The following is a 17449-nucleotide window of genomic DNA, read 5'->3' as shown; positions in this document are numbered from 1 at the left end:
TTCACATTAGATAGAGACGGAGGGATATATATAACCTTGATTAACCCCAGAACTACCACAGTTACTTTGCTCTCACCAACGTGAACGAAGAAACCACCACTATATTTTCCATGAAAAGCGTCCCCATTTAGACTAGAGTGAGTGACAAGCGTTCGTCCAATATCATCGTATAATTAATAGTAGGGCTGAACCCTATCAGGAGGCGCGCTGTAATTGCTGTGTTCTTATTGGCTGAAGCTTGTGGGGCGGGCACTCTGTGAGATACGCTGGATTCTGATAGGATAATTGTTTTGACAGGTCTTCTGTAGCAACATGGCGGCTGTGAGAAGTGTGAAGGTGAGTTATTGGCCAGGTACAAGGTTTGTTATTTGTACCGTTATGTGGGGGAGGGGGTATCTGAGGTAAAAATCGCGATCACTGACCGAGAGGAACGCGCGTGACTGTGCGGGTGATAAGTCCTTTATTAGTGGTCGTTACCGTACAAAGCAAGGACACGCTGTCCTGGGGTGTCATTGTCATAGTTACACGTGAATGTCACGTGAGAGGACAGCTTACTGTATTATCAGTAACCATGTATAGTGTAACCTCTACATATGTAAATCTTTTAAAGTATATAATAAATAATGGTAACAGTTCTACAAGGAGCTACTTCATGGTGATTTTTCTTTCTTTCTTTATTTATTGGTGCAATGTTAAAACAAGTAGCAGATACGTTAATTGTATTCTAAGCCACTACAGGAACACCATTTTAAAGGGAAATTAAACACTTTGAGATGGTAATATGAAATGATAAATTGCATATATAAAAATAAGTCTGCAATATATTTGCCTTATTTATTTTGCCCCCCTTTCCTGTAATTCCATTCTGAAAGTGTGAGCTTTTCAGTTCTTGTTAGAAATGGAAGTGCAGAACACTGATATATTCCCACACAGCCATTGGCTGCACACTCTAGTGACCTATTTATAACTGTCCCTAATTGGCAACAGCTGAGAAGTTAACCTAAGTTACAACATGGCAGCTCCCATAGTTTTATAGACACTAAAACTTCACACTTATTTTGTCAATATTTAAACCGCTAATGAAACACAAATACAACTACATATTATTCTTGGAGTAATCTTTTCTTTGAATGCCTCATGCTACCTAGCATTCATTTAGTGTTTTAATTTCCCTTTAAATGAACCAGGCTCTCTCTCATACCCCCACTCTGAGGTTGATTTTTTTTTCTTATTTATATAGTGTTTCTATAGGGAATACTGCAGTATTCATATTCTAAGTATCGGTGGGGGTTTCCAGCAGGCAGAAGTAGCTATTTCATTTCACAAAATAAAAGTAAATGAGCTATTTGTAAACAATTTAATGCACTTCAGCAGGTAAAATAAATAATTCATAACAAGGGGAAACCTGTTCCAATAAAATAAAAAGCCCTCAAATATTGCCAGTTCCTGAGCTTTAGTCAGTTTTAATGCAAAACAGTTGGGAAGAATACAATTCTGAGAAATTGCATACAAAGTATAGAAGTATTTATATGGTTGTATGTTGTGCTACGGATTAAAGGGATTCATTTTGACTTTACGGGCCGTTTAATTAGCTGCCATTTGGTTTTATACATTTGCTTTAGCCACACATCTTTTGCAAAGAGGTTATACACCGTTTAAATCACAGTACATGGATTCATAATTAATTATATTTGCACAAAGCCGCCCAGAACATGCTTAGACCAAATTTGAAAAACTTACCAAAATTTGAAAAACTTTGTGACTACTCCCCCAGTTTCAAATATGATTTCGTTATTTAAAATATACTCACCCAAAGCCCCCCCCCCCCCCTGGATATTTACCAGATAGTTTGGAAAGTTGGGAAAGAGACTTGGGGGTAATAATGCTCCCTCAACTAAGTAATTACATTTTTCTTTCTATTCCACCTTCCTCAGTCTCCTTAGAGTTAATGGAAATTAACTATAAAATATTACATAGGTGGACTTCCGGTGGGCGGCTTTCTAAGATGGTGGCAAGTCTTTTTTGCAACGCAGAAAAACCTAGATTATTCCGTTTATTGACCACTATTTCTAGCCATTCGTGCCTCCCTTGACAGGATACGCTGTCCGGGAACTTACATTGAACAGAAGAAAGTACATCTCTTCTACCCCGGAAGGCATATTAAAGAAATACTAAAGATTTTGCCGTGCTGACGGTAACCACCATCGCACATTCTTGCTATGACTAGGCAGTGTACAATTGAATCGGTGCTGACCGAACTATCAGACATTTTCTTGCCTCTATTTGACGCACTCATTACTCAGTGCTCAAGCTTGGGTGAAACAATCCGGCTGAAATCGGCCCAGACCTCTGACGACGGAGCCCGGCAAGGTAGTGTAAAGGAATGGGCGCCAATTCCGAAACAAGAGGCTGTAAACACCATTCCGGATGCTAAGAGAACGAGTGGGATCCGCATATCATCGGGCTTTACACATGAGCTGACGGAGCCTGAAATCTCCTACATGACATCAACCAGCATTACCCGAGAACGGAGTGGAATCCGCTCTCTACTGTCTTGCTCCGCTGACCCGCTCCAGTACCAACTCCTAGAACAACACACCAAGCTGACCGCGATACATCTACCTGCTGATATACCCTGCAGAAACAAAGCTGCTGCACACATCCTTCAATGTTCATGGCTCTCTCCTTCAGGGGAGCTGATCATCCTGTGCCGCTCTGTGTGTCAGGCTGGCTGGCTACCGGACCCATCTTACCAATCGTTAGCTCAAGGCAGGGTTGGTGTCGGGTAGAGTGGGAAGAACACACGCAGGCTGACTTGCGTGGAATTTGGACTAACGCTCCTCAAAATCTGACCGGCTCTACCACACTGGGCAAGGTGTGATGTCAGGTTGTGTAGAACTTCACACGTTTTTTGTTTCAGTTTTTGTTTTCATTTAAACCGCATCCAGCTACTATCTAGACATGTTGGACAGTATATATTGTTGTCTTTACTTTGCTTGCTTTATGGATATTGAGCGAATCCAACCCGATCTGTTTTTTTTTGTTTTCTAACACACATTCATCTACGATGGGTATACTGCAACAGTTGTATAAGTGGGGTCCGCATCCAATGAGGCTTTCAGGACATAACTTATATGCTCCTTCAAGATCAAGGCAGCCACTTATACTGTAACAGAAATGGTTCAAGTGCAATGTTGTTATTTTACTTATTTCCGCATGCAGATCTATCCATGAATTGCAACTTGATGTTTTTGGATATATTCTTGCTTGCTTGGTACACTACAACCCTTTAAGATTTGCCTGATCTTCTCACACTTCCCTTGCATACATAGAACTGAGAGTTCCACCTGAAATACACATTCTGTACTTCTCTACACTCTATATACCATTAGGGCACAACTGTTTACTATATCACTAGTTTAATCTGGGTTGACGGTGCAAACATGCTGTACAGGATGTAACCTGAGTAAGCTAAGGGAGACAAATACTGAACTATATGCAACATAGCCTGCTAGTAATCTATTAGCGTTCAATTATAAGCGCCACACCTATTTTCTGTCCAAAAATATCGGCAACTTTATCAAGCTTTCTTACTATGCACCTGCAGTCTCCTCAGTAGCCTTTACTACAGACCCCCCTACTCTCCTGGACCCCACATCATTTATCAGGGAAACCTATTTTATTGCCTGAGAACGACACAAATGCATGTTATATTGCAGTAGATATATTTTCTTAAGTTGTGTGCTTATGTTGGAATGTTATTTTACTCTGCCAGCATCTAACCTCCTGAAGTGCAAACACCTCTCTGTTAACATCTCCCGTGTGAAAAAATTTGACATATCATATGAATACTGTCGATGACCCATTGTTGTACTAATCTTAATCTGTCATAACATGAATTATCCTGGGAGACAGGCAGAGAAGTAACTTATAGGATTGCATATATTTGATGTGTCCCCCCCCCCTCCCTTATCATTTTACCCTTACCTCTCCCCTGTCCCCCCCCCCCAAACTTCCCCTGTTATGTGTTTGTTTGTTAAAATGTTAAAAACCCCAACATAGTGGTACAAACCCATATCTAACAAGACAACAGCTGCCTTATTGACAGCCCTTAAAGCTTCATGTATGTTATAACAAGCTACCTGTATTGTCTTATCTGCTTTATTTGCTCATCCTGCGAGATGGGCTGAAGACATAACTTGTAACCTTGTACCCTTTGTTGGTTATAAATAAAATTTAAAAAAAAAAATATTACATAGGTGGTATTACACCTCCAATAAACTTCATAGATTATTTAAGCATAGGAGTAACAAATATTGGAGATGCGGCCATGTTAATAGCAACCCGGGACACATGGTGTTGTTAATTTATTAATGGTTATTGGAAACAAATTATATCAGAAATAGAAGCAGCCTTAAAGGGACACTAAACCCATTTTTTTTTCCAGAATTCAGATAGAGCAGGCAATATTAAGCAACTTTATAATTTACTCCTATTATCAATTTTTCTTTGTTTTCTTGCAATCTTTATTTAAAATGCAGGAATGTAAAGCTTAATAGCCGGCCCATTTTTGGTTCAGAACCTGGGTTATGCTTGCTTATTGGTTTTGCTAAATGTAGCCACCATTAGGCAAGCGCTGTCCATGGTGCTGAATCTAAAATGGGCTGGCTCCTAAGCTTAGCAGCCCCATGGATAGTGCTTGCTTATTGGATGCTTACATTTACCCACCAATAAGCAAACATAACCCAGGTTCTCAACCAAATATGGGCCGGCTCCTATGCATCACATTCCTGCTTTTTAAATAAAGATAGGAAGAGAACTAAGAAAGATTGATAATAGGAGTAAATTAAAAAGTTGATCTGAATCATGAAATAAATCATGTGGGTTAAGTAACCCTTTAAATACACTGTTTCCCCTTGATATGGCTACTTTAATAAATTACCAAAACTGCCCTCACCACCACATAAGAAACTATTTCAAATTATTGTAAACAGTGCAAGGCACCTCATAGCCAACGGCATTAATGTGGAAACATAAAGTTTCAGAGATTCTAGAACTAAAGGAGTTTAATTTCTACCATTTGCATAAATGAGAAATCTCAGCTTAAAGCAATTTTACTGGGAGTCTTACCTGGGAAATTCATCTACAACATATGCTTAGTATATTTAGTGGGTAAAATGGAACCTGACGTCCAAAAATGATCACTTTTTAATTGTATTGCAAGTGAACCAACATTATATGGCTATTTTTTAAATCAATGTCAATTTTGTTTTTTGAAGAAGAAAAAAAATAAATTAAAAAAATCCTGTATTGTTTGTAATGTACATAATAATGTAAATAATAAGTTTCAATAAAGCTGAATCAAAAAAAAAATCACAGTACATGGAATGACAGTGATTGGTGGATATCTTCCTGTTCATGATTGTCTCACCAGCCATGTCCTTTTCAGGCACTGTTATACATTTAGCCTGGTTTGAGTGAATTTAACTAGTTTGCAGGGCCCTGATTCATTTAAATTTCTCTGCTCTGGTAAAATTAATTAAGAAGGCGAGTTTTACCATAAATCACCTTTAAAAACTGTCTATCTCGCTAAGAGTTGGGTTTTAAATTTGAAGAAAAGACACATACATTACAAGATTATACTTCATGCTGGTGAGGTTTTGATAATCGGGGTCCATAGTTAAAAAATGTATTTTGTTTATACATTTAAATCTCTAATGATAAAGATCATTTAATTTTTACACTTTCAAGGGCCATTATTATATAAAAAAATAATTACATGCTTTAATCCGTTAGAGCATGTAATTTTAGGACCATTGACTACTGTGTGTTTAACGGTGTTAAACACACAGTAGGAATACCATTTGGGACTTGCAGAGCACAGCTGGACCCGAGCGACTAGCTCTGCTGATTTGGATCAGCGAAGGTTTCCACTCAGGACCAGCAGTGTTCTGTGAGTCCAGAATGGTATTTCTAATGTGTGTTTAACCCCTTTGTGGTGAGTCTAGGGTCGATAATCTTAAAATGACATGCTCTTATAATGGATTTTTAGGCCGTTCTGATTTTATTTTATGAATATATGTATCTATAGGGTCTGGTTGGCCTTGTTACTGGAGGAGCCTCAGGGCTTGGTCGCGCTACTGCGGAACGGTTGGTGCGTCAAGGTGCTAGTGCTGTGATTCTAGACTTGCCCAAGTCTGAGGGAAGCAGTGTGGCTCAGTCACTTGGCGAGCAATGTGCATTTTCTCCCACTGATGTAAGTATGTTTCTTAGAAGTTTCTATATCACAGGTTTTCATCTTATTGCTGACACGTCTTCAGGTTTATTACATTTTTTAGTTATATAGATACATATTATTACTATTCCTTTCTTAAGGTGGTAAGAGCGCACAAGTTCTTACTGTTGAGAACCTGGCCACTAAGAGGAGGCCAGAACTTTTAATCCCTCCTACTTCCCTATACCGCCCAGTCTTTTCGTTGCCTGACCAGGAGAAGGGGAAGAATTGAGGTGCTCAAGATTCTTTAAAAAAAAAAAGAAAAGGAAAAGGGGGTCTTAGAACCAGTTTTCCTCAAAAGGTGTAACTTTGAAAAAAGCGGACATAGGAGAGTACTTGGCTGTGTAAGGTAATCCTCACACAGCCAACAGGCTATCAGTAGGTACATGTTGTTATGTATATCATAGCCAGAGGACCTTTATTGGGTAACACAGATTGGAGTGGTGTGGGACCATACAATGTTTTTTTTTTACATGTTTAGTGTGTATTTGACTTCAGATACAGGTAAGGGACAAAGGAGGTTGCTAGGATTTTATTTTATATTTATGGGACTATAGCTTGAGCGCAATCACAGTTTACGCTACAATGATTACAGCGACTTCAGAGCTCTGGTTAACATCTTTTCGCAAAACATAAAAAGTTGCACAAAATACATCAAATACCAAGTACACTTACTCTCATAATAACACTACCTAATAAAAATTATTCACAAAAAATATCGCACACAAAAGTTATATGGGCTGAAAGATATGAGGTCTCAGGTGTTAAAAAAGGCAGGCAATGGGCTTTAACATTGAGATACATGGAAATATATATAATTATTATTAACAGGTATTTGTAGAGCGCCAACAGATTCTGCAGCGCTAAAATATATATATCAATTTTAGCAAGGAATTAACCCTTTACTAAACGTATAATTAAAGAAGATCAGTTTGACATATACAATGAAACATAACCGTACATGTATAATTTAAGGAGATCAATTTAGCATATACTTCTATTGGGTACTCATTCTTCATAGCTGAACAAATATCTCTTACAACACACTAGAAGTTAATAGATTTAAAGGGACAGTAAAGTCAAAATTCATGATTCTGATAGAGCATGCTATTTTAAACAACTTTCCAATTTACTTAGGGTAAAACTAGGTAGGCTCATAAGAGATCAGGAGCGTGCACGTGTCTTTAGTACTCTATGGCAGCAGTGTTTTGCCACATTGTATAACAAAGCTACAAATAATGTTGGAAAACACTGCTACCATAAAGTACTAAAGACACGTGCACACTCCTGAGCACTTACTAACCTACCTAGTTTTACTCTGCAATAAGATACCAAGAGAATTAAGCACATTTGATAAGACGTAAATTAGAAAGTTGTTTAAAATTGCAAGCTCTATCTGAAACATAAAAGTTTAATGTTGACTTTACTGTCCCTTTAATAAGCATTTTATTTTCCTGTTCCCTTTTTAAAACTATTCTGAACAAGTTTTATGAGCACTTAAAGGGACACTGAACCCAAATTTTTTCTTTTGTGATTTAGATAGAGCATGCAATTTTAAGAAACTATCTAATTTACTCATATTATCAAATTTTCCTAATTCTATTGGTATATTTATTTGAAAAGCAAGAATGTAAGTTTAGATGCTGGCCCATTTTTGGTGAACAACCTGAGTTGTCCTTGCTGATTGGACAGCACCATTAAACAATTTTTGTCCAGGGTCTGAACCAAATTGGCTGGCTCCTTAGCTTAGATGCCTTCTTTTTCAAATAAAGATAGCAAGAGAACGAAGAAAAATTGATAATAGGAGTAAATTAGAAAGTTGCTTAAAATTGCATGCTCTATCTGAACCACAAAAGAAAAAATTTGGGTTCAGTGTCCCTTTAAAGGGACAGTCTAGTCCAAAATAAACTTTCATGATTCAGATAGAGAATGTAATTTTAAACAATTTTCCAATTTACTTTTATCCCCAATTTTGCTTTGCTCTTTTGTTATTCTCAGTTGAAAGCTAAACCTAGGAGGTTCATATGCTAATTTCTAAGCCCTTGAAGGCAGCCTCTTCTCTCAGGGCATTTTGACAGTTTTTTACCACTAGAGGGTGTTAGTTCATGCGTGTTATATAGATAACACTGCTCACCACGTGGAGTTCAGGTGAGCCAGCTCTGATTGGCTAAAATGCAAGTCTGTCAAAAGAACTGAAAAAAGGGGGCAGTTTGCAGAGGCTTAGATACAAGGTAATCACAGAAGTAAAAAGTGTATTTATATAACTGTGTTGGTTGTACAAAACTAGGGAATGGATAATAAAGGGATTATCTATCTTTTTAAACAATAAAAATTCTGGTGTTGACTGTCCCTTTAAGCAATCTTCCACTTTATGCTTGATAAGCTACAAGGCTGTGAGTTACTGTTAAGAAAGCAGGTCTAAATGCTGCACATTTTCTTTTTTTTTTAATAAATTTGCCGCTGTTTGCTAACTGAATTTCAGGTGACGTCTGAGGCTGATGTGAAGAATGCTCTGGAACTGGCTCGATCAAAATTTGGACGTGTGGATATTGTGGTGAACTGCGCAGGGATTGCTGTTGCTGTAAAAACGTACAACATAAACAAACAACTGCCTCACAGTCTAGAAGATTTCCAGAGAGTTATCAATGTGAGATTGATAAGGAAAATACATATTGCCACACAATAGCTTTTTTTTTTTTTTTTTTTTTTTTTTTTTAAGAATTATTTACTTTTTTTTATTTATTGGTGTAATTAAAGTGAATGTAAACTTTCATAAATTAGTGCCCGGTTTTTAAAAATACTATTAAAAACAGGGGCACTTTCATTCATGAAAGCTTACATTGCGTTTTTTTTTTTTTTAAATACTTACTGTTCTCTTCTGCAAGCTGGATCGCCGATTTCCCCCCCCCCCCCCCCGCCCGCATCTTCTGCTGTACACAGCAATGATGAAACCGGCTTCCTCCAATCACGGCGTGGCCTCTGGGGGGGAAGCCATGACTGGAGGAAGCCAGTTTCGTCATTGGAGACATATGTACAGTGGACCTGCAGAGGGGGATCACCGATTCGCATTTGCAGAAGAGAAAGGTAAGTATTTGTAAAAATACTCTGCAATGTAAACTTTCATGAATGAAAGTGCCCCTGTTTTTAATAGTATTTTTTTAAAAACCGGGCACTGATTCATTCACTTTAATGTATTCTTGTTTTGGCAATTGTATACAAAGCAGGTGTTCTAACTATGTCTATTTAAAGGGACATATACTTATATGCTAAATCACTTGAAACTGATGCAGTATAACTGTAAAAAGCTGACAGGAAAATATCACCTGAGCATCTCTATGTAAAAAAGGAAGATATTTTACCTCACAATCTCCTCAGCTCAGCAGAGTAAGTTCTGTGTAAAAAGTTATACTCAGCTGCAGCCCAGCTGCAGGTAAAAAAAAAATAAAAAATGAAGAAATGAACAGCAGCCAATCAGCATCAGCAGTGCTGAGGTCATGAACTCTTTTACTGTGATCTCATGAGATTTGACTTAACTCTCATGAGATTTCATAGTAAGCTTCCTTTAACTGATTGGTGAAATAATATGAGAGTTCACGCGGCTCATCCTTTCAGCTGTCCCAGGACAGACATACTAATATGCTGCTTAGAAATCCTTTACAATGTGATGTGGCTACGGAGGAACTTTCAAGGTAAAATATCTTTCTTTTTTACATAGAGATGTTCAGGAGATATTTTCTAGTCAGCTTTTGACAGCTATGCTGCATCACTTTCAAGTGTTTAAACATTTGGGTATTATGGCCCTTTAAATTCACTGGCAATTATCAACTATTCTTACAAACGTTAGGGATAGAAAGATTAAAACTGAACTGTGCACGGGTGCATTTAAATTGTAAATAGAAGCATTAGCAACATTTCTTCTAGTTAAAGTTATTGCTGTTTTTACAGCAGCATACACACATGTTGCTGTCTGAAGCTTTGTATATTGTTGCACAGGCCCTCAGCATATGTGCATATGCCGCTGAAAAACTAGTTTTACTAGAAGTAATTGTACTAATGGAAGTATATTGCAAAACCCATGCACATTTTAATTTTAACCTTTCTATCCTCTTAACAAAACGTGCTCTCTTTGTGCTGCATGGGGAAAAATAAACACGATTGGCTAGCACACTTGTGAAATCATTTGTCCGGCAACCTGCTACTTCTTTTCATAGATTTGTTTGTGTCGTTCAGGTGAATATCGCTGGGACATTTAATGTTATCCGTCTTGCAGCTGGTGAAATGGCAAAGAATGAGCCAGATCAGGATGGACTCAGAGGAGTGATAGTTAACACAGCCAGTGTTGCTGCATTTGATGGTCAGGTAAATATTATCATGGGAATATGTTTCTCGCTGATCAAACCTACATCACATAAATTTGTTTGTTATTGTCCATATATCTACGTTGTTTTTTTTTGTTTTTTTTCTTTTATGTGACAGATCTGAGACTGGGCCTAATGAACAAAAAGTTACTGGCATGGAGAAAAATCCATGCAACATTTTTGCAGTTCTTTTGAGCAGAATATTGTAATTTATGTGTCTCTTTCACATATAGAACCCATATAGTGAGAAAACACACTCAGGCAAAATTTTGCATTCCTAAAATTCTTTGAAGCACTTTTCTGACAAGACGTTGGCTCAGATGTGCAATGCACTTCAAGCATAGGCTTTCATGTGCCATATTTAATGCATGTGCATTTTGTTTTTAGGTGGGACAGGCAGCCTATTCAGCCTCCAAGGGAGGGATTGTAGGAATGACACTTCCCATTGCTAGGGATCTTGCCCCACTGGGGATCAGAGTGGTAACCATTGCTCCAGGTATGTGACCTTGTTTGCTCTGAAACAAGTAAAAAAAAAAAGACTAAATACCCAATCTGAAAACTTTACTTTGTGCGATTGGTGCAAGTTGGAATTAATGGCAGATTTTACCAGGTATTTGCTGAAAGAGGAAATAATACTGAGGCATAGGATAGAGAGTAATAAAAGGGGTTTGCATCTCAGTCCACAACTCTAATTATAAGCAACATGTGGTAAATAATTTAAAAAAAAATGTGTGTATGTATATACACACACACACACACACACACACACACACACACACACACACACACACACACACACACACACATATATATATATATATATATATATATATATATATATATATATATATATATATATATATATATATATATATATATCTCAGATGTTGTTTTTTCAGACTAAAAGGGACACAAAAATCTATTTCTACTGCTATCCAAATACCATATTCCTATGCCAAATGCAAGTGTTATAACAAACACTAAGATTTACTATCACTAAAAATAAAAATTAGCATATTGCTAACACAGCGCCTCCGGCCACCCACGGCACAGTGCTTTCTCCAATTAGGTGACGGATGTCAGTTGACACGCACAGCTATTGGTCTAGAGGTGGAAATGTCACCTCATTGAATGTGTTGGCGATATGCTTTCTTTACAGATAGGGTGAGTTTAGCATTGTTTATTACAAAACGAGAGAAACTAATGTTCATTTTTAGTGATGATAAATCCTAGCGTTTGTTATACACTTGGGTTTACCATCACTTTAAGTTGTATTTTGCGACTACATTGTCATAGCTTACTGTACTCCATCAGTATTTTTACTTTAGTTTTGTTTTTGTTTTTTATTGAAAAATTACATATCCTAAGCAACCACCCAATTTAGAATTATGCAATTATGCAAATCTTGTCCAATTTAAGTTTCATTTATATTACAAATATAAATCATGGTTTTCCACATAAAGGTTTTATATTAAGAATAACTTTTCCGATTATTTTCCAGTTATATTAGAAAATGAAAGAAATGTATTAGAAATACATAGATAATTAGGAAATTATTAGACAAGCTATATATTGGGTTAATTATTCATATTTGATCAACTTTTCAAATATACTTTATTGGAAGGAGAAAAATAATTGTTACCTTTTTAATAATAACCATTTAAATTGTTTGATTTTACTAAAAAAAAAACAATTCAATTTAACTAATACAATATTATAGGTTTCACTTTCATTTTTACTGCTTGTTCCTCCTCACACTTAGGCTTTTGTGCAGATCTTTTCCACTCCAAACAATCTATTCATTGAGCTTTTTGAAACTTAGTAAGGGGTTGATTGTGTAAATTGAATTGCAGGGGAACCAATGGATTGAAGGGACAGTAACGTACAAATTATATTTTCATGATTGAGATAGGACATGCAATTTAAAAAAAAATAAAAAAAAAATATATATATATATATATATATATATATATATATATATATACATATATACACATGTGTGTGATTATCTACATATTTAAAAATTATATTTGTACATTTGGTAGAAAATATAAAGTATTTGCAAATTTTCACAAATTACTTTACTTTAAACTTGAAGACTAACACTGCTAAGTATAAACATCCTTTTACGTTAACAATTAGTTATTGTTTTGGTATATGGGAGCAAGCAAAAGGCTTTTTACGGTGGTATTATATCTGAACCATTTTTTTAAAACAAATTTCAAGGTTTTTCAAATGCCACTGGTGATTATAACCATATTTAATACCATTGGTTTAAGTGTGTGTGTTAAGCATTTTTGTCTCATAAATAAAAAATTGGATTACTTTAAGTCTTGCTTATGTTGCAACTCACACATAGCTTTGCAAACATTGCCTTTATTATCGTTCTTTATTGTTACAATGGGACTTTACTGTCTCCAGTGCAATGTATGTCATTGGCAAATATAGTGGAATATGACCAAGTTGTCTGCACAAAATTAAATTGGACAATGTAACAGAGGGCAGAGGCATGGTGGGAAATGGCAGTTATCTAAAAATTAGATCACTTCATGTTAAAAGTTTTTTATAATTGTAATAGTTTGCTTTCCTTGCTTATTTATGGTTAGATTACAAGAGAGAACAGACATGAATAAAGCATTTCATTTTATTCTTATTATTAAAGAAAATGTATAGGAACAAATATTGTTTATTATTATTAGAGGTTGGCAAATATTGTAGAAAAATGAAGAGCGAGCTAGTATATTGAGATGCCAATCACTTTTTTTTTTTTTTTGAATTATTATTAATTAATTTATTTTTTTGCTTATTTAGTAGCCAGGGAATGAATATTTTTATAAAGATATTTGTAATATGTCAAAATCGGATGTAAAATATCAGGAGCTGTGACGCCCTGGCTCCTGGGATTTCTTACAGTTCAAGGGGTTTCTTAACTCAATGTAAACAGCTAATTTGCTGCCACAATATATGCCACCTTTTGGAATCATGACTAGATGTTACCCATTTCCCCCTTCTGTCTCTCTCGTATATGTTGACTGCCATAAAACCTGATATATTGTTCATTACCATCCTCAGGCTTATTTGCGACCCCTCTTCTCCTTGGTCTTCCTGAGAAGGTGAGAACATTCCTGGCCAAACAAGTACCTTTCCCCAGTCGTCTTGGTGATCCAGGCGAGTATGCACATTTAGTTCAGTCCATTGTTGAAAATCCCATGTTAAATGGTGAAGTTATTCGGTTGGATGGAGCTCTCCGTATGCAACCTTAAAGGAATGGAAGAAACTCTATCACCTTCAACTAAATTAGAGACCCCATGCAATGCCGTCCATGTTGCTTGTCACATGGGAAATGAAGTTGGCAATATGGGGTGCTTTCCAGCTCATGCCTGGTCTAATGAGGTAACTTAGTGTGCCTTAATTAGCCATTCACTTTTGCACTGCCATTCAAAGACTATTCTCTGTCCCTAGGTATACACTGATGGCATGGAACTGAAGATTTTAATGATAAATCAATAAATTTTGCCACTTAGGAAAAGTAAAATATTGAAAAGCTTTTGATAAAAATATGAGGTGGCATGTTTTCAACTGTAATTCATATGTTGGTTCAATAAAATCAACTAAAAAAAAACAAAACACATTCTTCGTATGAGTGAATTGTTGTCCAAGAATACTAAATTTGTGCAAAAACCCCCCAGATCTTTGAAATGTACGTAGGTCGCTGAGCACAATAAGTGTGTCTAGTCATGGCTATTTCTTGAGTTGGATATTGGGGTCTAATACAGAGGATTCAATAAGGTCAGTTATACGGTATGCAGAGATGCTAGTTATCCAACTGTCAAAGATAGGAATGTATCCAAAGCATTATTTCAGTTGGCATTCCTGACCCTTGCCAATAAAATAATTACTTAACAAACTGATAGAGAAGTTATTGTGCATATGTTTAAATTCCTCAAAAAAACACGTAAGCTTTACTTTTCTAAAGATCATCTAAAGGTGTCTGAGGGCCCAGCAGAAAAAAAATATATTTTTTCAAGTAATAGAAAAGTGACAAACAAAAACAAACCCTGCTGTGTTAAATCAGTTTTCTTTAGTAAAATGATGATGGTCCACAGTCCTCCATAACATATGGGATATATTTCCTACCACTAGAAAGAGGTCAAGACAAATATCAGAGCTTAAAATCACTCCCATCTCTCTCTTAGTTTTGTTCTTGGCCTTGTAGGAGATGGTTGAGAATAGAGGTTGTTCCAGCTACTTGCTTATGGATTACAAATTGGAAACTCAGACCTATGTGAGACTGAGAGTCCCTGGGGAGTATCGTTTACAAAGAAAACAGAAGAGACTCTTCACAGCAGCTGAATGATACAGGGACATAGGAATACTGTTATGTGCACAGCATTTCCCTAACTGGACTTCAGCCATAACTACCCTCAGGCATCATGAGGACTTGTCCCTAGCCTCCTCCTGAGGGACTCGGGTATTAACTACTGCTATCCTCTGCACTGGATGAGTTCTCTACTGAATACTGCTGCATGGACATGCCTGGTAAGCCAGTGGAGGGGTGCTGCGTAAGGTAAATTACTTTACACAGCACACACACAGCACAGAGGCTATTTGTAGGTACTCTGACACAGGTATAGCATAGCCAGGGGACTTAACATGCTCTCCTCATGATACTTTTTTTTTTTTTTTCTCCTTTTCAGGTCCCTACCTGTCATGCTCATGGACATAGTCTGGGAAGCCTATCACCATTTTCAGCCCTCTGGCACCTCTGGGGATACTTTTGGAGGCACTTTTCATAATTAAGTGTATGGCCCTTTAAGAAAACTGCCATCTGCCATTAGTGCAGTGTGCGGTTCAGTAGAGCAGGCTCCAGTTAGGCATGGTAATATTTTTTTGTTTAGTTAGGTGTTTTATGCTCGGTGCACTAAATTTTATCCAAAAGTGATCTTTTTTGCTTTCCTGAAGCCCCGGGATTTTTATCCTCAGTATTGAGTCTCTACAGCTCCAAATCATATTTTCTTGCTGTGTGGGCCAGATCCTGCCAGTCCCAGGAAGGGGGTAAGTACCCATACAGGAGCTGCCAGGGGGTACTTAAGGGCTAACAAGGGCTGTAGTGGATACTGCACTGTCTGATAATTGAGGTTTCTGAGGGAGTGTAAACTTGTTATAGAGGGCTCTCTACCAGGTATTGTCTGTACTAATACTTAAATACAGTGTCAGTGCATACTTTATTATAAGTGGTAACTGGAACAAAATGTCTCTGTCCCCACTGATATCTCTGTAAGACTAGTCAGTTTCTGATATCCCTATGTCTCCATATACATGTTTATTTTGTAATTATGTTCCAGTATGCCAGGTCCCTCAAGTCTGAGAATTCTATACCTCCAAATTTTGCATACATATCAGCTGCAACCGTGCACATTCCAGAGGGAATTTTCCCTGTGCTTGTCACTCAGGGAGAAACTACTGTTTTTACTAACATCCTCTATGCAGGTGTTTTTGCAAAGACCTTTAGGCAGCTGTACACCACAGCATATTCTTATGTGATCTATAGTGTACCAGTTTATTATAATATGTGCAATTATATATTGTACTGAACATAATGACATATGTTGCCATTACCATTTTTTTTTTAATAACTATCCGCGCTATTAATACTTATTTAAAAGTTACTTTTAGCATTGTACTCCCATCATTGTCAGGGGATGTAAATAGATAGTGTCAGTCTGCATTTTACATACTGTTGTTTATTTTATGCTCTTTGTAATATTATTTGCAGTAATGTACCTCAGGTAGGTTTTGTACACTATTATGATATACAAATCACTAAAAGCTGTTTATGTTCATTGCATGTTCTGCAGCACAAATAGTATTCTTTACATAGGCAGAGCTTCTGTCTCTGTAGATATGCAAGACATTACATGTCCTATGCTATTAGTAGGGATGCACCGAAATGAAAATTATGGACCGATACCGAAAATTCAGGATGATCCTGGCCGAAAACCGAAACGAAACCGAAATTGTTTTTTTCTTTTTTAACTACAGTGTGTGTGTGTGTAGCTGAGAGAGCTTGTAGGCGGGAAAGCTCCAATAAATGGACATTTTCACTTGTACAGTAGGGCGTGATCTGCAGTGAAACTGGAGCTCTATAAGGGAGAGCGTGGTTATAGCCAGACAACAATACGAGGTGGACATGTGTTTTTGTTTTTGGGTATAGTTATCCGTGCGATGAGCGTGGCTGCACCTGATCGTCTCTCATCGTATCTCTGCCTAGTTCCTGGTTCGGGTCTCACACTGACCCGTCAGATTATATGTCCAGAGCCCCAAATGGAGTCTGCCTGTCACCTATCACCAGGACCACTGGACTTAGCTACAACCTTACGTGCAAGGTGGTTATAGAAAGTTACCGTGCTTTTTTGTTTACACTGTCTGGTGGGTGCTAATTTGTACCAACTGTGTGCGAGCTTGGGGCTTATGCTTATAAAGTGTGCACGCATATTTGCCTCAGGCGAATAGAATGTCTACGCACAAGAGGCTGATGTATGAGCACTGTATATAAGGCTTTAAAGATATTCACTGTGTGTGCTTAGGGCTGTGTCTGATAATATCAAGTGTTTATAAACATGTTACTTATCCTCCTTTGATATTTGTATTCACTATTCTGAACTTTGGTTTCCTTCTCTGCTAGTTTCAAATATCATCATGTAATGGTACTTATGTGTGTGCTCTGTGTACCATGCCATTGCTGTGCTGCTCACCTTATGCTAAGGATAGACATGTAACTCAATAGAACAGGGGAGGGCTGTACATTTTTAGCCAT

At 37.1% G+C, this 17449-nt stretch overlaps 1 protein-coding gene across 1 annotated transcript; it reads left to right on the top strand.

Moving 5' to 3' along the window:
- The first annotated feature begins 252 nt into the window (after positions 1-252).
- On the top strand, positions 253-14261 carry HSD17B10 (hydroxysteroid 17-beta dehydrogenase 10). Its single transcript, XM_053695927.1, has 6 exons — positions 253-336; positions 6092-6256; positions 8757-8921; positions 10505-10633; positions 11020-11128; positions 13705-14261. Exons 1-6 carry the CDS (start codon positions 313-315, stop codon positions 13893-13895), a joined length of 783 nt encoding a protein of 260 aa, XP_053551902.1. The 5' UTR covers positions 253-312; the 3' UTR covers positions 13896-14261.
- The last annotated feature ends 3188 nt before the right edge of the window (positions 14262-17449 follow it).

Source organism: Bombina bombina, chromosome 12 (assembly GCF_027579735.1).
Source record: "Bombina bombina isolate aBomBom1 chromosome 12, aBomBom1.pri, whole genome shotgun sequence".
Lineage (NCBI taxonomy): Eukaryota > Metazoa > Chordata > Amphibia > Anura > Bombinatoridae > Bombina > Bombina bombina.
The sequence above is the reverse complement of the archived record's forward strand: the minus strand, read 5'-3'. Positions and strand labels throughout refer to the sequence as shown.

Coding starts and splice junctions, on each gene's coding strand:
- HSD17B10 (XM_053695927.1), top strand. CDS start 313: ATGGCGGCTGTGAGAAGTGTGAAG. Junction 337..6,091: donor CGGCTGTGAGAAGTGTGAAG/GTGAGTTATTGG, acceptor ATGTATCTATAG/GGTCTGGTTGGCCTTGTTAC. Junction 6,257..8,756: donor GTGCATTTTCTCCCACTGAT/GTAAGTATGTTT, acceptor ACTGAATTTCAG/GTGACGTCTGAGGCTGATGT.